The 23,111-nt window shown below is 41.1% G+C and overlaps 1 protein-coding gene across 1 annotated transcript in view; it reads left to right on the top strand.

Annotated features, from left to right (window-relative positions):
• Positions 1–23,111, top strand: part of CUBN (cubilin) — a 231,537-nt gene that overhangs the window by 51,074 nt on the left and 157,352 nt on the right. The window contains exons 14-22 of the mRNA XM_053264705.1: positions 483–717; positions 2,392–2,573; positions 6,296–6,458; positions 6,568–6,761; positions 10,764–10,920; positions 11,930–12,108; positions 12,460–12,622; positions 13,708–13,924; positions 14,350–14,480. Of these exons, the coding sequence (XP_053120680.1) occupies positions 483–717; positions 2,392–2,573; positions 6,296–6,458; positions 6,568–6,761; positions 10,764–10,920; positions 11,930–12,108; positions 12,460–12,622; positions 13,708–13,924; positions 14,350–14,480 (1,621 nt within the window). The remainder of the gene's footprint in view (positions 1–482; positions 718–2,391; positions 2,574–6,295; positions 6,459–6,567; positions 6,762–10,763; positions 10,921–11,929; positions 12,109–12,459; positions 12,623–13,707; positions 13,925–14,349; positions 14,481–23,111) is intronic.

Raw genomic sequence — 23,111 nt, 5'->3', positions numbered from 1 at the left:
ACTAAACCTGGGAATGATGGGAATTGTTGTCCAACATCTGTGGATCCAAGTTTGAGAATCCCTGAGCTAGTCTATGCTGTAGTAAAGTAGTTCTCAAGTCATCAGCATTGTAATCACATCCCTATTGGGTTATTTGAAACAGGATAGTGTGTAATCCTGGTTAGCTATCCGGTTACAGAAATACAGTAATTAGGAGTTTCTGGGATTAAGTCCCTCTGCTCCATTTCTTTGTCTGGCTAGAACTGACTCTTTTCCTTTTCCTTTGACCTTTAGTATTCGCTAATCCCTCTGCCTGCTCTGGGATTTCTCAGGAAATTATAGAGCATCTCCACATTTTCTGGCAAACATATGATTGCATAGACAGGTGTTATCTGATCTTTACAGAGTAACTGTATAAACAATACCTAATCATCCATAGCTGATACACTTTGAACCACAAGATAGAAAAAAAAATTAAAAGGTTATCTGCTCTTTCCGATTAGATCTTGCGTATCACTTTTCCATTCTTCCAACTGGAGGAAAGTAGCCGCTGTAGGTCTGACTTCCTCCAGATTCATGATGGAGAATCAGCATCCGAACACATGCTGGGAAAATACTGTGGGTCGTCTCACCCAGAAGAGCTTTTCAGCAGCCATAACTCTTTGTATTTCTGGTTTCGCTCTGACCGCATGATTAATGCAGGAGGATTTGCAGTTCATTGGGAGTCTCGGGAGCCTGGTAAGACCATAGTATTATTTATTGTTGTTATTATTATTACATTTATATTCCGCTGTTCCTCCAAGGAGCCCAGAGTGGGCTCTGCAGCTGAATGCAGAGGGCAGTAATGTATTCCTTCAAAGTCACTGGCTAGGGTCAAAATAACATGAGAACATGGTTAGAGCTAACCATAGCTAAGAACCCACACCAAGACCTGAGCTTCCAGACTACAGTAGGCAAACACTTTAGAACCACTTGCCTCCTTTTGTTTCCCATCTGCACAGGACTCCGCTTCAAAAGTTCATCGCATCTCTAGGGTACAGTAACCTCTTGAGGTGGAGCAATGGCCCTGAGTGTGGTTTTTCAGTGGTCTGTGAAATCAGACAAAACAGGAAGCCACAGTTAGCACAAACTGTGGCTTGCAAATCAGCATCAAACTCTGATTTCGCATCTGAGTCAGATATAACACAAAACCTTGGTTTAGCTAAACAAACTAAGGTTTCATGTTATGTCTGAACCCAGCCACTGAGCTTCTGGCTTTGTTTGAAAAGATCAAGAGCTGAAATATGTACCTGGACTAGTGATTTAAACAGAGTGGACAACAGTGTCCAACACAGTTTGATTATATATAATCTGATAACTAAGTTAAATAATTCCAAGCAAAAACCATCATTTCTAATTAAACTATTTTATGGATGCTTCATATATTTCACATTTCCTGTGTGTGGACAACACTTCTGTGTAGGAAAGCATAGAATCCATGCAATGTTTGCCGTATGTGATGAGAACGTACTTTACATTCTGTTCATAGGATGTATTGGTTGACTGTCCTTCAGCTCAGTTTGGAATTGGCAGCAGCTAAAACAACTATTTCCCCCTCAAAATATCAGAAAAAAGCCCAAACCCACAATTCTGAAACTCAGGCATGCTTTTAATGCTGGCTAGAAGCAGCTGGTGCTGCACACAATTAAAAAAAAAAACTGGGCTAAGGGAACGCTTGCTCCCTTAACCCCATTTAAGAGGTGGGCTCCACAGGCGGGTTTCCCACTACATGCTGCCAGCAGCCAGTCAGCTCCTACGGGTTCTCACGTGCAGCCAAGCCCGGGCTTGACTGCCTTATCCTGGTCCTGGATGCCCATGAGACCAGCCTCATAATGTTTATGCAAAGTCTGCTGCCCAGGAAAATGTTAACTCCCGAGTGCAGTTCTCGAGCTGTCTACCCGACAACATTCTACTGACTTTCTTCTTGCCCTTGGAATCCAGATTTGAAATTGTATGGAGAAAATCAGTAGAATGTTGGGTGGACAGCTCAGGAACTGGATTTGGGTAGGTTTGTACAACACGTCTGCTGGGCATTTGCATTTCTGGTTCCCAACATTTCTCCAAATGGCCATGGATTTTTCAGCAGTCATCTGAAGTTGCCCAAAGAAACAAAAAGGCCTCTGCTAGTCTCACAGTGGTACCTTGGCACACACCTTTAGTTTTGACTAACTTCAGTTTGATTGGTTTCAACCAGATTTAACTGTGATTAACTACTGCTGCGCCCATGTTCTTTACCAATTCCAATTTTCAGTATCTTTTCCTATCAAAATATAGGTGAAAGAAAAGTTGAATTACCTTAAAAGGTTTAATATTAGTACACATTTGCTGAAAATAACAGTTTATACTTCAGTTATTTTCTCTCTCTCTCTCTAGAGTGTGGAGGTGAACTGAATAATACTTACGGCTCCATTAACTCACCTGGCTACCCAGGTAATTACCCTCCCAACAGGGATTGTTACTGGACTCTCTCAATCAACCCTAGCCTCCTCATCACATTTGCCTTTGGCACTCTGAGTCTTGAACACCATGATAATTGCAGCCAGGACTACTTGGAGGTAAAACTCACTAGAAGGAAAGAATGTATTATTGTGGTTATCATTATTGTTAATTCAATTTGTTACCAACAATTAAAAGCTTGCATTGCACTTATAGTTACATATAGAATGCTAAGAGCCAATCCAGATGTGACAGTTACACGCCTTTTTGCCTTTCTGCAGCTAATAGCAGATTTTGCTAACAATTTAAGTCAAGTCAACAGCACAGAGTGACACTCCTCAGAAGCATACCCTACTCCTCATTCAAATCAAGGCCTCATATAGTTTCTTTCAATGAAAGGAAAAGTATTGGACAATACAATCTTATGTGGACAACACTTCTGTGTAGGAAAGCATAGAATCCATGCAATGTTTGCCGTATGTGATGAGCCTTGAGCCCCTGGTGGCGCAGTGGTAAAACTTCCGCCCTGTAACCAGAAGGTTACAAGTTCGATCCTGACCAGGGGCTCAAGGTTGACTCAGCCTTCCATCCTTCCGAGGTCGGTAAAAATGAGTACCCAGAATGTTGGGGGCAATATGCTAAATCATTGTAACCGCTTAGAGAGCTCCGGCTATAAAGCGGTATATAAATGTAAGTGCTATTGCTATTGCTATTGCTATGTTGCTGCAATGATCTGGGAGAAATCTCCAAATAACTGCATAAAGAGAAGCTTTAAATAAATATTAACATTAAATAAATGTAACATGACATGAGACTAAGGGTTGCCTTATAGCAATTCACGTACCTTTTTAAAGAAGCTCCACATACCTTTAAGCTCCAGGTACCTTTAAAACACCTGAGGAAGCTGGGGAAGATTCTGCTGTGGCTCCTCTTGCCCAGTTCCTCACTCATTCCCTTTGCCCACCTTCTTTCCTCGCATAAAATAAAGTTGTGTGTCACATCGTGTTGACTCCTGGTGATCACAGAGCCATGTGGCTGTCTTTGGTAGAATACAGGAGAGGTTTATAGCATTGCCATCTCTTGCACAGTATGAGATGATACCTTCCTATATCACTGCTGCCCGAGTCTGGTGAACATACCAGCGGGGATTCAAACCAGCAACGTCTTGCTCCTTAGGCAACTTCCCCACTGCGCCATTAGGTGGCTTGCATACTGTTGGGCAAAAATGTCATCTTGTGAATTGAGCAGGTGGAGGAGAATGGCAAACCAAATAATAAGGGTGTGAACAAGGGGAAGGGGAATGGGAAGAAGCCTGCATCTGCCTTGTTTTCCACTTCCTTGGCTATTTGGCTTCCTTGGTTTCCTTCCTGTCCACTATCTTCTAAATAGATTTGCAAGTGGTGGCCCAGCAATCGTAATGGAACTATGCTAGAGATACACAGTGAATTTGGGTGATTGGGAAATAAGACTGTGATCGGTTGTATTGCCAATAATGTTGGTTCTGCTGTATATTCAGCAACAGATAGATGCTTATTCTACCATATCTCTAGACTTCAGGGAGGATTACAGCATCCTTAAAAATCTATTTTAAAAGCCCTGAACCAGACAAGCCCATGCACTATTTGTGTACAAGGTGTGTCCATGCACAGCTGCCCAATGAATGGTCAATCTCAGGTTGGTGCCAATCATCTATTGGATGGGTAATGGAGAAAGAGGAGGGGTTTGTGTTCAGTCCTCCCAACCTCCAAAAAGGTGTCTGGTGCTCTCAAAGCTGACAGCATCAACCATCTGCTTTGTGCTGTTTATGCAGCCCCTATCCAGCAACACAGACCATGCACGTCATTTCAAATGGTAGAGGCAGAGATCCAATCACCTTTTGTGTCTGTAGGAATAGTCATAGTGTTGTGTGTGTCATCCCTGATCTCAAACATGTATCACCCTCACTGGGACAGAGCACAATTCTAAAATTATACCACATACAATGAAAAATGGTGAAAATTTCAACTAGATTAAAATCCCAAAAGTTGATTCACTTCTGCTCCCCACCCCCCATGCTACCACTTTTCAAACCAATCAATCTAATTCTAGCCAAAAATAAAGTCAGTTTATTTTTATTTTATTTAAAAAAAAAAAAGTCTTGCAAAGCTTCAGGGAAATTTTTCATTTGCCAAGCTGTTCCCTCACCCCACCCCCCCGCCACACACTCCACATATTCACAGATTACATTTCCTGTCGTAGGATTACTCCTGTGAATATTTCCCATTCCTTGATATGCATGGGAATATAATGTATAACATATGTTATAAATGTGAATTGTTTCTTCATGGAGCTGTGATTAGATTCAGAGTTCTACAGATTACAAGCTCAAAAAGAAACAGTGCATGCCAATGTATATATAGTCCATGTTATTTTTTCATGGGCTTTATAAAAGAGGAAAATAGTTGGAAAATATAACAAATAAATTGGCTTTAAGAACCTGCTCTGCTGAACAGGAAAGTGTAAGCATGAGGTATTATCTCACGATACCAATAAGCAATCCAAGAAAAAAATAAATTACACACAGTGAAGTTTAAGTTTGGGTTGTACTAGGATAATAGAAGCTAAGTTAAGATATTTAGCAGCACTCTATAAACAATCATTACTGTTAACGTCATCTAAAATACTTACAGAATATGTACAAATGTTAAATCATTTCGGAGAGCCAGTCTTTAATAAAAACAGCTATGTAATATCAGGATGTAAACATTTTAGAAAGTATCTGGACAATAAGTGCTTATCTCTGTCTACAGAAAAATTCTTCCATCCAGTTATGTCTGGAAGGCTTCCTATGAGATTAGCTTCAGTGTGTGAAAGGTCTGCAATAATTGTAATACATGGCACTACTCCTTCCGTTCGAAAGGAGTAAAATGTCACATTGTTTTTGATACAGTGCAGCTAAACAAATGTCAAAAATATCACAGAATCATAGAGTGCGAGGGACCTTGTAGGTCATCTAGTCCAGGGATTCTCAACCTTGGGTCACCAGATGTTATTGGACTCCCATAATCCTCAACCAAAGGCTACTGGGGCTGGGGATTATGGGAGTTGAAGTCCAACAACATCTGGGGACCCAAGGTTGAGAATCCCTGATCTAGTCTACCCCTGGCTTCATGCAGGAAATCCAAAGCTAAAGCATGCTCAACAGATGGCTGTCCAGTTTCTGCTTGAAGACCTGCAGGAAGGGAGAACCCACCCCATCCCTAGCTAATTGGTTCCATTGTTGAACTGCTCTTACCCTTAAGAATGTTCTCTAAAAGGTTTGACCAAAATCTGCTACCCTGTAACTTACAGTAAGCCCATTAAATTTAATCCTGACCTCTGGGGCAGCAGAGAACAAATCCTTGCCCTTCAGGTATTTGGAGAGTGCTATCATGTCCCCTTTCAATATTTTCTTCTCTAGGCGATGCATATCCAGTTCCTTCAGCCTTGGCTCGTAGGGCTTGTTTGTTATTCCTTACCATATTTGTCGCCCTTCTCTGAAATAATTCCAGTCTGTCTACTTCAAGTGCAGTGCCCAGAACTAGACACAGCATTCCAGATGAGGACTGACTGGTAGTCTTTTCCTTCTCCTGACTTGGAAGCAATGGTTCCATTATTACCGCAGCCTAAAATCTCATTACACTTAAGAGCTGCATCAGAGCTTGTGATGGACTGCAGTCCCGAGATCCTTTCCTCATGTACTGCCAGCAAGCTGTTATACAGTTTTTTAGCTGCATGCATGCAATGTTAGGAAGTTGGCCAGTGTACGCATATATTTGTAAATATGTTATAATATAAATGGATGGACTGATCTTTTGTTTAGATTCGAGACGGCCTCCTCCCTCAAGATCCTCTCCTGGGAAAATACTGCAGCACAGGGTCACCACCTCCTCTTCAGACTACTGGCCCTTATGCCTGGGTTCATTTTCATTCCAATGCTGTTGGTAGTGATAGAGGCTTCCATATCACATACACAACATCGCCTGGTAACTACATTCGTGTATATCATATCTACAATCACAGCCATTGCTGGAGCAAACCATGACCTAATGCTTTTGACAGTCGGAGTAACCTTTTTTTCTCCCTTTAATATAGCGGATCCCAATTGTGGAGGAAACTATACAGACAGCCATGGGGTTCTCATGTCCCCCTACTGGCCTAATTCTTACCTTAACAACAGGCAGTGCATCTACATCATCCGACTGCCACCTGGAGAAAAGATCTATCTCAATTTCACACACCTGGATTTGGAAATCCATCCTCCTGGCTGCTCTTGGAACTATGTTGAGGTGACTTTTTATTATTCTGTTATTTTGGAAGGACAACAAGGAGCAAAGCTAGATGAGATAGTGGAAGGCTGAGTTTGGATCTCTCATCTCTTTCCATTTATTTTAGAAGCATCTAAAGGGGGATGGTGCACTTTTGGATTCAGATTGTGGGCATGAAAGCACACATGTACCTGCATATTTTCTATAATGGAGCAAAGAGCTGCTTGGAAACCCAGTTTACATTGGGGAAATGGTGTGGGTGAAATGGTTTCTCGGCACCAGTTTCTCATGATTCTTGGGAAAAGGGGGAAAACCCCTTTCTCAGTCCCATGGCCCTGATCCAGTCAGAGGTGCTTGGGGCTGCATATATATATATATATATAATCTAAATATATTGGAGATTTGATGACAGATCCCAGTCTCTCGTTTAGGTTGGTCCTATCTGTGTCACCAAAAAATATGGAAAAGAACTTCTGCCCTAAAACATAGAAGAAAATAGGTATTCAGTTTATTAGGGTTCAAAAGAGGCAAAGGTAGATGAGTAGGAAAATTCAGCTATGATAAGACCAGGTCTTTCTCAGCTCCATTAGATTGAGCTCAGTTTGAGCTTTAGGTTACTATGCACCAAATACAGGATAATGATGATTAACTGGGGCTAGAAGAATCATACTGGCTAGCATTCAAAGAACCATAAAATAAGTTCCATGAGCCCATGGGGTTTTAGGCTTGTTTTTCTTCAACAGTAGCTTTCCATGGCACATAGCAAACAGCTTTTGAAACCAAAAGCTAAATTTCATGTCACATTTGCAACAAACAGTTGCTTTAGGGTAGCCAAATTTTGGTGTGGAAAATGGTGCAGAGGAGAGTGTTAACTTTGCCCTTCCCATGTGCTGTCCTCACAGTCCACGTTGGCTCCCCCACCACAAGGGTTTTGTTTTGTTTTGTTTTGCAGGGGCGGCATAAAAGGAATACTTCCTATTTATTCTTTTTAAAGCCAACCTATGAACGACTGATTTAAGGTATTATATAGTTTGGCCCTGAGGAGAATATCACATTTATTTTCCATATTCTCAGGCTTTTAACCAATCAATCAATCTTTATTACGGTCACAGACCTGCGTAAAGTCCATTTTAAACCTAAGTAGCAATAGATTTTACATTCTAAGACTATCATAAGATGATTTAAAATATACAATAAGAAATATAAAAGACACTAAAATACATAACTAACATAAATGATTTAAAATATGAAAAATAGGCATGTGACTGCACTAAAAATCTAGCTATGGCTCTAATAAGAGACATAGTAGAATCTGGGTTATATTTTGATTTAACTATCGCTGCAGTAAGAGGCATAGGAATTCACCATGTAGCAGTACTCTAGATTGCGTTGCATGCTTCTAAAGTAAGAAAAGATTTTAAAAGATTTAAAATAGATAAAATCATGACAGTCATCATTTAAAATAATAAGAGCTAATATGTGTTAAAAGGATATCATATAATATACACAAAAATATAAGCTGGTAAAATAGTAGCCAGGAAGTTGCAGGTCTATAGGTTGTTGGGTTGCCACACTAAGGCAGTAGCCGTGGCTGTCCTCTGGTTCATAGAGATGGGCTCTGGGCACACGTGATCATCATCTGCCACATATTAATCACTGCTGCACAGAACCGACGACACTGTAGGTGGCAACAGGGTTGCTATCGGAGAGCAGCAAAGAGGTGTAAAACTGGTCTGTTCGCCCAGGATAGCCATGCAATAGTAGTAAGATTAGTGAGACATGGATGTCCCTGTAGAACAGGCACTGCAGAAGAACATGTCCTGCTGTTTCTACCTGCCCTGAACTGCAGGGGCACTTGCACTCTGAGACTGGGATCTTCCTATAGTGACCTTCAAGCACAGGTGAAGGAAGCCCATGGCAGTGTGCCAGTGTAACGGCCCTCCTATGCCTTGGGACCTCCAATTGCATTAGGTATGCCAAGGTATGCTGACATGCCTGAGTCCTTCACTTACAGGGAACAGGCTCTTTACACAGTTTAAAATTAATTTCAGTTATTTGTTTTTATCTCATGATATTGTTTTTACTTCATGTTGTGAAATTGTAACTGTTTTTACTTTTTTATATTGAATTTTAAACTTTGTATACTGCCTAGAGATGCGCATACTGTATCAGCCAGCATGAAAATAGGATAAATAAATATAGCATAGATGATTTTACATTTCATCCCATAGTTCCGATTCCCTGCATGAAGTTTAGCTTGTTGGATCTCACCCTTTTTAAAGGAATCATGTGACCAATTTGTCTATTTAGTTTTAAATCTGTATTTTGAGGAAAAACTGAGAAAAATTTCTGTTAGCCATCTCGAATATAAGCTGAGTTCTATCTACTACTAACAGAATATTTGTTACTATAATAACATAGCTTCTTCCTTCCTTGATACTGGCTGGAATGAAGTGTAATTAATTTCCAAAATCAGAAGGAAGTCTGGTGTGTAATGAAAACAGACAGCTTTTGTTTGTTTGGGCTCATAATTCCCTTTCCTAATTGCTGGCAAAGCTGCAGTGAAATTCACAGCAGCGAGAGGAACAAAACCATCTTCGTTGGGCACAATCAGTACATGTTAATTCAGCAAGGCATTCACCTTGTTCTTTGAGGATCAGTTCCAGGAAGGATAGCTTTGCTCCGATGTGTCTGTGTTTTCAGGCCACTTCTCCCCTGATAGCCCTCCAACCCATTATGCATCCATCCACTCATAGAAGCAGAGACACATTATTGACCCTGTTGGTATATATGGATCAATGCATTGGTATTTAAAATGCTTCCAGACTGAACACTTTATCATCTGTAAGCATTATGATGACAATGCAGTTGTGGAAAGCACAGAATGCTATGCAAAAAGTAAGAACTTACATAGTTATACCACTTGCTTATTTATTTCATTTGATTTACATTTACATCCTGCTCCTCCAAGGAGCCTAGAGTGGTGTACGTGGTTATGTTTATTCTCACAATAATCCTATGAGGTAGGTTAGTCTGGGAGATAAGTGACTGGCACAGAATGGGGATTTGAACTCAGATCTCCCCAGTCCTAGTCCAACGCTCTAACTACTGCACCATGCTGGCTCTATAAGAACATTATACCAAGCAAAACATTGTAATTTCCTTGTAAGTACATTGGTAGACTATAAAACAACCATTTAGAAGCCTTCCGCTTCCAGGAAAAAATATTGTTCATGATAGCTCTTTTATAATTAAATTAAAATTAGAATTTTGAAAAAGGAAGAAACAACCTTGAAAACTATAGTTGTTCTACACCTTGAAAAGCCACAAAGTATTCACATGCACTGCAGATAAGCAGGATATCTAGCACAGCTGCCCTAGCATCCAGACATACAGCTCACCACATCTATACAGGAGTGAGTGAGATGTTTCATTTTTTTAAGTAAGAAAGTTACAACCTAAAATCTCTGGCACTCTAATTTTGTGTTATGTAACTAGTGATAACGTATTGATCTATTGTACAAGAATATGACGCTACACAGCAAAGTCAGTGACGACTTGTTGACGTTAACCTACTACTCGCATAATCCACCATGTGTTACTGAATGGTGGGAGCGGGACACACCCACTGGCCACATCTTCTGACTCTTACACATCCCTCTGGCGATGTGCCTGGCACAAGCACACTTGGTTTCCATGAGAAAAAGGCCCCCACTTGCATTCTCCGCACAAGTGATAACCTTTTATGCCAGGGTCTTCCCCCACCCTTCGAGCACCAGTATGGGGCAAACCCAGTAGTTTAGTCTAAAGCAATAATCTCAGACTGCAGCCCTCCTGCACATGTTGGCCTACAACTCCCATCATGTCTAGCTACAGGAATTGTGACTAGGGATGATGGGAGTTGTACTCTTAAAAATAGTTGGAGGCTAGTTTGAGACACCCTGGTCTAAAGCATGGTTCTGGAAAGTGTCTAATTGTTGTTTGATAACCAGTTTTATTCTTTTGTTTTCCTCTGTGGGTTAGGTCCGAGATGGTGACACTGAAATATCTCCCTTAATCAACAAGTTCTGTGGCAATGTGGTTCCTTCCGCCATCATTTCCAATACCAACAGCCTTTGGGTTAAGTTTAAGTCCGACACCTCCGTGCACAGGTCTAGCTTCAGGGCACTTTATGAAGTTGGTAAGAGAAAGTGATGATTGACATCCTGATTTCTCACTTGGCAACAACTGAGCAATTTATTATCCACTACCAAGGCAGTTCTCATTTCTTTGATGTACTGTACTTATTTTTTCCCATTTTTCCCAAATGATATATCCATTTACTTCTGTGGGAGAGAGTACATGGTCTGCAGTTGGGAACACAAGGTGGGGGTAAAATATCCGCATTGCCCCAGAAACAGGTGACCCTAGTGTCAGCGGCCACTGTTGCCCCCACTTCAACCATCTTCCTGATAGAAACCCTGAAGTAGCCTCAGAATCCAGTTTAAGTGTATCAGACATTGCATTCTACCAACATGACTTAAGATATAGGTTAGATGTTAGTGATCAGATGTTTATCAGTTTCTTGGCTCAAAGATCATGCACATCTATATGTAACTTGGCAGTGAAACTGGGTGGGGCAAGGGGGGACCCTCTATTTGGCATTTCCCTAACTATTAGTAACTTAAGACAAGTCAGTAAAAAGGTAAGAGCAATAAAAAGGCTCTGAGTCTTTCCTTGTCACAAATGCCCAGCAGTGCCTTTCCTCCACCACCACCTCCTCCGCCTCCTCCCTCCTCTTATCTCATTACTGCCACTAGTGACCCCCTCTATTCCCATGTGAGCACCAAAGGCTAGAATCCCCTCCACATAAGATAACTCACAGTATCTGAATACATTCAGAACCATTTTAACTGACTTATAGTCCTTAAAAACAGTGGGCAACTAAGTCCCATTGAAATTAATAGGACATAAGTCAGTCATAACTAATTTGTTTCATTGATTTCAACGATTCATCATGACTAGCTAGTCTGGATTTTGCCCAATATAAAACCAAATTCCTGCCTACTAAAGCCAGTTTGTTTAGCTAATTCGCTTAGGAGAGGGTTCAGATTTTAACAGTGACTTTTTCTTTATTCTAAAATGAAATATTAAGCACAACTTGAGAAGCATCTTCTGGCTAATTAGAGATTCTTCATTTGTTTTGACAGCTTGTGGAGGTGCTTTATCTGGTGAAGGTGTCGTCAGATCTCCCTATTATTCCAGGGCATTGTCTCAAGGCAAGGTCTGTGAGTGGATCATCTCCCAGACGGAAGGCAATGTAGTCATTCTTAATTTCACTGACTTTCAGATCCATAATATCACGACATGTGTTTCAGATTATGTTCAGGTAAAAAGAGTATACCAATTTATGTCTATAAATGTATGCATTGGATGCAATTATTGCTTATCTCAGTAGACGTAGGCCATAATTCTAAGCATACTTACTTGCAAGTCAATTAATTCCCTTTGAATGGATAGAACTTCCTGAGAAAACATGATTAGGATTGAAAATGTTAGATGTATGTGAACAGTGTATAGCTGAGCTTGTTTGTTTGTACTGTGGTTCATTCTATCAGACTCATTGTGAAAAGTGATCTCCTTTTGAGATAGTAGAGAAGGACAGCAGCAGAGTTAGTGCTGTGTATCATCTCAGTGATATAGACAAACATTTTCATGCTATTCATATATTTTCCTCCAGATCAGAGATGGCAACAATGTGAATTCTCCTTCTTTGGGGAAATACTGTGGTGTAAATGTACCATCTATCGTTCAGTCTACACAGAACTATCTCTACTTAAAATTCAGAGCTTCATCTGTTACAAACTTTGGTTTCATGGCTGAATACAAGTCTTTAGATAAAGGTACTCTCTCTATCTCTTCTCCATTGTCACCAAGTTATCAGAGATGATGCAATACAATTCTTTTAAATTATGTCCTGTCCTTTCCATGGGGCAGACTGAGGTAGCAGAGGCCACTGCGGCTATATACCTCTATCTGCTTCCACCCACCTCTATTCCTTCTCCTCCTGTGCTCTCTAGTTTTAAAAAGCAAGAGGGAAATGGAGAAGAAGAGGAAATGTGGAGTGGTGGGCTGGAGTGTCTCTTCTGAGACTTCCACATTCCACTTCATTATCTTCAATTCAAATCCATGGCATTTAGGAGGAGGGACAAGGGGGCAGTGATGGGGCAGGATTTGGTGTGGCAAGGCATTGCATGCCACCAGGTGGAGGGAGGTTGCATGCCACCAGATGTGGGCTGATCTTGGGTTGGCTTTGTTTAAATTTAATATAAATTTCTACTGGGATTAGAACAAGCAATGGATTCTATGCTAAGAAAGTTAATCATGACTAAGCAACATTGAAACCAGTGAGACAAGTTAGTCATAATTAACTTAGGTTCAGTGGCTGACATCTAAATTACTGGAATACCAACTTTCCTAAGATTGCAATCTCTTGTAAACAAATTTAGGAAAGTTTAAGCTAAAGAGTGGGTGGGCAGAAAAAATATGCATTTTTAAAAATATGCCCTGTCCTTCAGTTCTAAAATTCCCAGGGCAAAAGAACAACAATAAAACTATTTACAATATTATTAAACACAACAAGAGAAAAGCATTAAAACAGAGCTAAAGTATATTGTACAAGTCCTAGAAAAATTAAAAGACTGTACCAGGCACCAGAAAGTTATGAAATCCTGAACCTCCTTGAAGTGCATTCTACAATTAGGGTACCACCCCTGAGAAGGCCTTTTCTCAAGTTGTGTCACCTGCCTAACTTCTGAAGGTGGGGGCACTTGGACAAAGACCTCAAAATATATCCTTAGCAATCAGGCAGTTTCATGTGGGAGTAGGCAGCCTTTTAGAATATTAGAGTTGAAACACCGTGCTTTTGAGAGCTTTTGCCTCTAGTTGCTTTATTCTGCCTTGAATAATGTACTATCATTGCACGCAGCATGTGGAGGGACTCTCACAGAGCCAGCTGGAGCCATTGCAAATCCTGACTATCTAGCCACATACCCACATGGAGTCAAATGTTCATGGACCATCTTAGTCCAACCTGGTTACCTGATCCGTCTGACCTTCACCTCTTTTAACTTGGAATTTGATTATCCTTGCTACAGAGATTATCTTGAAATCTATGACAACATCACCATGACAAAACTGGGACGGTATGTGTATGTGCGTGTGTGTGTGTGTGTGTGTGTTTAGCTACATGTCTACCTGTGAGCCACCTGGATTGGGATCATCCTTACAGTATGATCATCCTTATAGACGTTTTTTAGTCCACCTGCCCCTTGTCACACATTGCCCTATTTTAATCAATACCCATTCCCTCTTTTGTCAAAACTTTGCCACACATCCCATGAAGCAATTTATGGGCAGCCCAATCTATTTAATTCTTTATTATTTCAAAGGCTGAAAATTTGATTTGCGGCATGAAAAGGCTTAAATTTTGATTTGTGGCATGTTTGATTACATCCTTCAGATCTTTGATCTGCACATTTGTCTACCTCAGGCTTTTACAAATTCAATATTATAGAAATATGAAATTATAACATGTAAATATATGATTTTTATCATTGACTTGGCACAGATACTGTGGGAGATCAATCCCACCATCTATTACCAGTAGTGGAAATACCTTGACATTGTATTTTGTGACAAATCACAATATTGTCTCAGAGGGATTCTTGGTGGATTATGCTTCACTGAATGCATCTACAGGTATGACATTATATTTGCTTTATTTATTTATCATATTTATATGCTGCCTTATATGTGTATCTCTAGGCGATATACACCATTTAAAACACAACCAATAGAAAACAGAGTAAAAACAATTAAAACTATTTCACAGAATAAAAGCCATTAAGCAATTTAGAATTAGTTTTAATTAAAAACCTGAGAACACAGGTGTGTCTTGTGGGCCTTTTAAAAAGCAATCAGAGATGGAGAGGCTCTTATTTTGACAGGAAGCATATCCCAAAGCCCCAGAGCAGCCACAGTGAAGGCCCGGTCTGGAGTCGCCACCAAATGAACTGGTGGCAACTGTAACCGGACCTCCCAGGATGATATTATTAGGCAGCAGTGTTCATGACAAAGAAGGCACCTTCTCAAGTACCCTGGGATCAAGCTGTTAAGGGCTTTTTATAGGTAATAAGCAGTACTTTGTATCTTTTTCGGAAACATATTGGCAACCAGTACAGTTCTTCTGAAGATCAATGTTATGTGGTTCCTTTGGCTTGTCCCAGGGTCTAGGGGTGTGCACAAAACCGGGTTGCCCAGACTGGACTTGGACCGGACCAGGCATGTTCGGTTTTGTGCATCCCAAACACTCCCCTTCCAGTTCGGTTTGGGGGGTTTGCGATGGAATTTTTTTTTTAAAAGGAATATAACTCATTGCCTCTGCTCCAGGGGGGCTTCTCAGAGGCTCTGTGTGTGTGTGTGTGTGTGTGTGTGTGTGTGTGTGTGTGTGTGTGTGTGTGTCCTTAGGTTCTCCCTCACAAAGGCCCATTGGGCATGCGTGGTGGCCTCCAAAATGGCTGCCGCAATGGAGGGCAGGCCTAGAACAAGCTGAAGACTGCCCAACTGGGTGATTTGGACATTAACAGAGGCTGGTGAGGGGAGGAGTAACCTCCGGAGCCCCCTGGAGCAGCTGTGGTGAGTTATATTTCTTTTAAAAAATAATTAAACTTAGAACCCCCCTGAACAGGCTGTGGGGTTTGGTCCGTTATCGAGCCATCGAACAAAACTGGTTCGATGTTGAACAGGTTCAGAATTGAACCTGTTCATACATCCTTACCAGGGACCAGTCTGGCTGCTGCATCCTGTATCAACTGTAGTTTCCAGACTATGTACAAAGGCAGCTCCACACAGAGTGCATTACAGTAGTCAAGCCTGGAGGTTACCAGCATATGTAGCACTCTTTTAAGTCCATTTGCCTCCAGAAGTGGGTGTAGCTGTCGTATCAGCCAAATATATCACATAATTCTTATATAAATCATAATTCTTTCAGCCAAATGATCAAGGTCATTTTGTTTCAGAATGGTGGAGCCCTTGCTTCTTTTCCCATTGATTAGTATTGGTCTGAGATACGTATTTGGGCTGATGTGTTGGAAAAATAATACCTCCAGTCGTCTGTTTAGGAATGAATGAGAACTAATCTGGCAGAAATGAATAATTTATTCTTTTGAGCAGCAACTAGTTTTTGTTGAAACCCTGAAGGGTTCTCCTCTCATGCTGTATTTGCAGTTTCATGGCATCTCAATGTGTTTGCTTCTTATACACCAATGTTGCACCCATTTTCCATGATAAAATATACATTGTGGGTACTTTACACCTCTAGTGTCTGGAAACCCTGATTTGGCCTGTCAGAATCACCACCACAGTGTGGCAGTTCCATGTCAAATGGGCTATGGGTGGATGCACTAGCACAAACAATGCAATCAAAATGAAGACATCTGTCAGCGAGGAGAGGTGGTCTTGTGGTAGCAAGCATGACTTGTCCCATTAGCTAAGCAGGGTCTGCCTTGGTTGCGTTTGAATGGGAGACCGCATGTGAGCACTGTCAGGTATTCCCCTTAGGGGATGGAGCTACTCTGAGAAGAGCAGAAGGTTTCAAGTTCCTTCCCTGGCTTCTCCAAGATAGGGCTGAGAGAGACTCCTGCCTGCAACCTTGGAGAAGCTGCTGCCAGTCTGTGTAGACAATCCTGAGCTAGATAGACCAATGGTCTGACTCAGTATATGGCAGCTTCCTATGTTCCTGTGATGGTTTCATTATTAGTTTGAGTTAGCAAGGTTGTAATATCACCTGGTTACTGGCTCTCCTTTGGTATCTCACATAGGCCCTGTCATTATGTCACAGTAAGACCCCGAGAAGGCCTTTCAGAGTTAGCCCTTACAGTGAAGCTCTTTGGCCCACATTGCATGTATAGCTGCATCAGGTCAAGGCCCTCACACATGGCTGATTTCCCACTGCACAGCCTTCCCCACGTCAACCAGCACCGGAAGCTCTTCTTCTCTGGGCCTATAAAAGTAGTTCAGTCAGCAACACTCCCAGAAGTCCCATCTCCTGGTACCAGGTTGCAGGTGAGCTGGGTTCTCCTTGGGGCCACTCTAGCAGCCACCTAATTCTAGTGCCTGGTCTTGGGTAGTAGCCATGGCTTGGCTCACAGAAAGTGGCTAGGGCATCCTGATCCATGACAGCACGGGGCTCACAAGGCCCATATAGTTTTGGTCATAATTCCTGAGGCCCAGCTGCTTGCCTCCTTCCAGTCCATTCTGGCAAATTAGTTCCCTGGCCTTTGCTTTATTTTATGTTTCTGGGCAAAGCATCCTCTATTGTAGTTAACAGCCAAAAACTAACCAATTTTTCATCACGGAAGAATGTACCGTATGTGGGAGGGTCTGGCAGACATTTTGCCTCTTGTCATTGTATTCCCTTTTCCACCAGCTAGCTACTGTAATTGAGTGATTCATTTTTAGGGCAGACTTCCAGCTGCAGAATCCAGGAGCAGCAAAACAAATTGATTTGCATGGGAAATGGCCAACTAAGGCCAAACTTCCCCCTGAAATTGACAGGTTGCTACCTAACAAAATCTGAAAAGTGACTTTGCTTTCAGTACATTGACACGTGTATGTATTTGCATAACCATGTGCATTTTAAGAATCCAGGTTTTTAAAAATATGGTATGTATTTAACAAATTTGGAGTTTTTAAAAATGTTTTTTAAATTAAGAATATGCATATGCTTTTGCATATGCTCCAAGGAGACTAATAAATCCTATAAATATAGAGACCAATGAAAGCAATGCATTACAAGCAGATAAAACAGAAATGAGCAGGCAAATAGAAACTTTAAAGCAATTGCCATCCAATTTAGGAGGAGAGAGCAGATACCATAAAGCATTCAAATACCATTAAAAGCCTGAGAGAACAGGATGGGCTTTGCCTGGTGCCTAGATGGTCGTTATGAAGGTGTGAGGCAAATGTGCCTTGGAACTGAGCTCCATAATTTGGGGTCGCCATAGAAAAGGTCATCTCCAGTATCCCATTCTCAGAAGTGGGAGCACCTAGAGAAGACCACAAAAGAAACTTGTAATTGCCAGGCAGGTTCATGTGGGAGAAAATAATTCTTCAGCTACCCTGGCCCTTGCCAATCAGGACTACAAAGACCACAACAAGCACCTTGTATTAAACCTAAAAACAAACTGGCTACCAGTGATGGCTAGCACTGGCCAAATGCGTACAGAGTTGCTAGTCCCAATTATCTTGCCACCACGATTTGAACCAGTTTCCAGGCATTCTTCAAGGGCTGCCCTGGAATAAACTAGACCTGAATTTATACCACAAACATATATTTTATTATAGTTTATTAGCAATATATTCTGCTTTAAAAAAAACCACCCTAAAGTTTCCAATGTTATTAACTGCTATGACCATTTGCTAACAAGCTCTCTTCTTGCAAACATATAATACACACTACTGAACAATTTGTTTGTGCTATGAATCCAGACCTGGTGATCACCCCACTTATGAAGCTTGGCTTCATAAACACAAGCCCCAAGTAATGTACAGTACTCAACATGATATTGCCCTGTTTTTCAGTGGGGTCATATAAAGGCTCTTAGTTTCCAAAAGCTGCAGGACCTCCACTGACCTTTCAGAAAACAATAAACTACAAATATTTGACTATAAGGCCCCTAAGGGTTAATAAAATCTGCCTCCCTTCTTAAATTCCATGTTGACATGTAGGCTTGTGCTCAAATGTCCTTTGCTGCTTCCATTTGTGTACCTGGTCCTAATAGCCAGGGCACCTGCTGAGATATTTTTGGTGGCTGCTCCAGAGGCATGGCACGTGCTCTCCTCTGGAGCAAGAACCAGAAATCCTGTAAAGCCTCTTATCTGAACTTATATTTAATATAAGAGTTTTCTATTAGGGATGTGCATGAAATTGATTTTGCATTTTGTTTTGAGCTTGAAACAAAACGCAAATGGCTACAATGTTTCATTGAAACAGTGGTCAAACTGGTTGTTTCAACAGAACAAACCTCTAAATGTTTTGAATGTTTCAGCTATAGGGAACAATGGGAAAATATGAACCACCCCATGGTTCCCCTTGGGTAGTTCCTAGAGACACCAAAGTGGGTGGGGTGGTAGGGCATGATGGCTGCTACCTACCACCCAACCCACAAAATAAATGGGTAAGCAGACGATTTTAAACAAATATTTAACCTTTCCCCCAAACCCTCATTATTCCCTATGTCTGGAACAAGCTGCACTCACAGAGTGCACACACAAGTTTCTCATTGCAATTTAGGAACGTAGGAAGCTGCCATATACTGAGTTGGACCATTGGTCCATCTAGCTCAGTATTGTCTTCATAGACTGGCAGCAGCTTCTCCAAGGCTGCAGACAGGAATCTCTCTCAGCCATATCTTGGAGAAGCCAGGGAGGGAACTTGAAACCTTCTGCTCTTCCCAGAGCAGCTCCATTCCCTGAGGGAATATCTGACAGGGCTCACACTTCTAGTCTCCCTTTCATATGCAACCAGGGCAGACCCTGCTTAGCTAAGGGGACAAGTCATGCTTGCTACCACAAGACCAGCTGTTGCAATGCATTTTGCAACGCATTGCAAAATGCATTTTCAATGCATTTTGCATTTGCAAAGCATTTTGCAACTCTGCCTTGAGAAACACTGCGGAAGCGCACTGTAAAAGAGAATCCATCCCTCCCCACACATTTCAAACACGGTCCAAAAATGGCCAAAAAAGAATAACTGACCCCAAATCCACTGTCAGCCACAGTGCCTGCACTGCAGTAACATCATTGGCACAAGTTTCTCTCTCTCACACAATTATAACTCCTAATGTTACTTCCTAGCATTGCAACAGCTGCTACAGCAGCACCCTTAGCAGCAAGCATAAATAACCATAATCTCAACTAGAGCAACTTCAACCATATTTTGACTGAGTACAGATTGCACAGTAGACCAAAGCAGTGAGTGAAGCTCAAGTTAGTCTGAATGCCAGACATGGAGATCGTCACAGCAATCACCAAGAAATATTTTACACACACACACACACACACACACACACACACACACACACACACTGCCACTGTCCACTTCTTCCAACAACACTATCTCACAAACAAAACAAACCACAACTCAAGGCAGGCAAGCACCAACTTCTGCCTTTGAATACCTTTGCAGGATCTGTGATCCAGCAAAACTAGATACGAGTTGTAACAGCAGTAGCACAGCATATTATACTCAGTGCTGAGAAAATAACAAAATCAAACCTTCCTGCCTGCCACAGAGAGACTGGAGGACAGAGCAGTCATGGCCTGAGCAGCTCAGCTCTAAGCTCATCTGTCTGAAAACTCTGAACAGGATGGAAGGATCAGGAAGAAATGTGAGCAGCACTTGGGAATGGGGCCGCTCTTGGAAGAACATCTGCATGCTTGTATGTGTGCAGAAGGTTCCAGGCTTCCTCCCTGGCATCTCCAGATATAGGGCTGACAAAGAGATTCCAGCCTGTAACCTGGGAGAAGTCTGAATGTGTACTGTAAATAATACTGAGCTAGATGGACCAATGATCTGAAAGAAACAAAGCTTCTAGTCTCTCACCATGGGAAGAACCATAAGGGCTCTCTCTCTCTGCCTCCCTAGTCCCTTTGAATACATTTTGAAAATCCCTCCTTTTGGCTCCCCCCTCTCTTCCTCCCTCTAGCCAATGGGAGCATAGTTGGCTATGACACCACTTGATTTGTATGACGAAAAATTTGTATGACAAATTCGCAATCTTAATTCTTTGCTGTCCTTCAAGAGAGCCCTTAAAACCTATCTGTTTGGCCTGGCCTTTCAGGGTTTTTAATTTAGTTTTAACTGTTTTAATTTTAACCTGGTTTTCAGGGTTTTAATTGTTTTGATAGTTTAATTGTTTTTTAAGATGCTTTTAAATTTGATGTTTATATTTGTATTTCTATTTTAATTGTTTTTAATGATTTCTGTTTTTTAATTGTAAACTGCCCTGAGCCAGCTTGGAAGGGCGGTATAAAAATCGAATGAATGAATGAATGAATAAATGAATAAATAAATACATACATACATAAACAAGAAGCAAGTAGACAGCAAGACAATTGGAAGCCAGTGCCAGAAAACCAATCGGCAAGGGAAAAACAGGCCTCCAAAATGGCTCTCAAGATGTCAAAACGTTTTGACTTGAAACGGAATTGTTTTGTTCCCAGCTGGTTTATTAAAAGAGTATTCTGTTTCAAGCTCGAAACGTCCCATTTCGAGTCAAAACATTTCAACATTGAAACGTTTTGTACATCCCTATTTTCTATCTTTGTGATGTGATTACATATTCAGGAGGACCTCCTTATTCGCAGGGTTCTGTTCTCGTATTTGGCGAATATGGAAACAGCGAATAAAGAAACCTTACCCCTATGGGAATCCAGGGGATAGGTTCCTTGGGGGGAAAAAAGAAGAAGCAAAAAACCAGGGGCAGGGGTTAAGAGGAGAAAAGGGCAGTACCTTGCTCTCCAAATTTTTGGTGAATATTGGCAAAAAACCACAACTTTTTTTAATAAAAAGAGCCACAAAATGGCTCTGCACTGCAAAATGGCAGCCCACAATGATACAGAAGTCATTTCCAACCACTCAGGAATTGCAAATAGGCGAACTTCACCTATTTTAACCCCCAGATAAAGAAGCTGGGTCTCTAAGACCCATCCCCCTATACATGAAACCGTGGTTGTTGAAACTGCAGATAACAAGGGCCTCCCATAGTAGGCTATACCTTTTAAATCAGGCATTTCAGTCCACAGAACGACTCATAGGTCTGACAGGCATGGACCCTGCCAACTCTCTTTTTTAAACATCATGCATCTATCCCACACAAAACAAAAATGCCCCTTTTGTATTATCTTCCCACTGATGCCTGATGCATCTCTTTTCTTTCCCTTATGAAAAACCATCTACGGCTCTGTAGAAGTTTCTTGGTTCATTACTCTTCTCCTTGTTAATCTGCCAATGATAAAAGTTCTCTTTGAAACTGTGTGCTAATTTGGTACTTTGCCATCTGAGCTGCTTTTGCCAATACCTACTTAGCTTAGCTTGGAGGGAAGTATCATGTTGTGTTTAAGTCTGTACTGTTCTGTGTACATTCATAGTGCCTAATGAGGCTAAACACCACAAAAATATTATTCACTACTTCTGAGAAGGGTTGCCGACTTGGATTGAAGCTAATCTTGGAGATCTCCCCCCACCCAATATTCCCCCCAATATTTTTCACAATATCATGCCGATAACTTCAGGATAGCTTTCAACAGTCACCCGGAGAGTCGTGCCCAATCCAGGAGACTCCAGGCCAATTCTGGAAGATTGTCAACCCTACTGACAATTTCAGGAAAACAAAGGTCTGCTCCTCAATACATCTGAGAGTGAGGCTGAGGTTTTCTGATGAAGGTAATGTCACAACCAGCAGCTTTCTTATGGCGCTTTCTTACGACACAGGAGATGTATATGAGACATGTGGTATGTATCTTAGTCCCACATATCACATCAGTGAAACATAAGCCCCATTGAGGAAATGTCCCAAGTACACCTGAAATTGCCATGCAATACAATCCAGTGCATGCTTACTTGGAAATGTGCCACTGTGTTCAGTGGAACTTACTCCCAGGTAAATGTGCATAGGATTACAGTCTGAGTTAGCAAAAGCTAATTTTGGTGTGGTTTTTAAAAATTTGTGCTGTTGGTTTTCTAAGAGATATCATATAACAGTGTTTGTCTCACACAGACTCTTCTTCTCCACCCCCACCACATTTGCATGCATTTGCTTTTAGTTAGGTGTGGCAAATCAACAAAACAAGACTAAACCCACATAACTCTAATTAAACACATGTATAGTCACTGCATGGAATCTCCTTGCAGTGATGCACAACTCATAATCCTGCACTGAGCAGCAGAGGCTTAAGCGAAGGTGCTCAACTTTCTGCTTAATAAAATCATAGTTGAAAGTTATTGTAAAAATGCATGGTTGCTTATTCAATTTCCAAACCATCTTTGACATACAGAAGGATTTCATGCTTCATTCCTTTCATGGATTATACTCAAGGTTCAGTAATTTATACTGTACTTCCGAAAGTATTTACTTAATCTATGGCAGTTATTCCTAATATTTACCTAATATTTTTAATTATTTAGGAATGATATTCATTTTCTGACTCATAAACTACTAATATGGAAGTCATCTATGAGTCAGGAAATTAAAGCAAAGAAATCCAAACATAAATTAGTAATTTTTTTTAAAAAAACCACACAATTTTTTTTAAAAAAAGAATTTTTAC

Source organism: Hemicordylus capensis, chromosome 6 (genome assembly GCF_027244095.1).
Source record: "Hemicordylus capensis ecotype Gifberg chromosome 6, rHemCap1.1.pri, whole genome shotgun sequence".
NCBI lineage: Eukaryota > Metazoa > Chordata > Lepidosauria > Squamata > Cordylidae > Hemicordylus > Hemicordylus capensis.
This window is presented reverse-complemented; position numbering and strand designations above follow the sequence as displayed.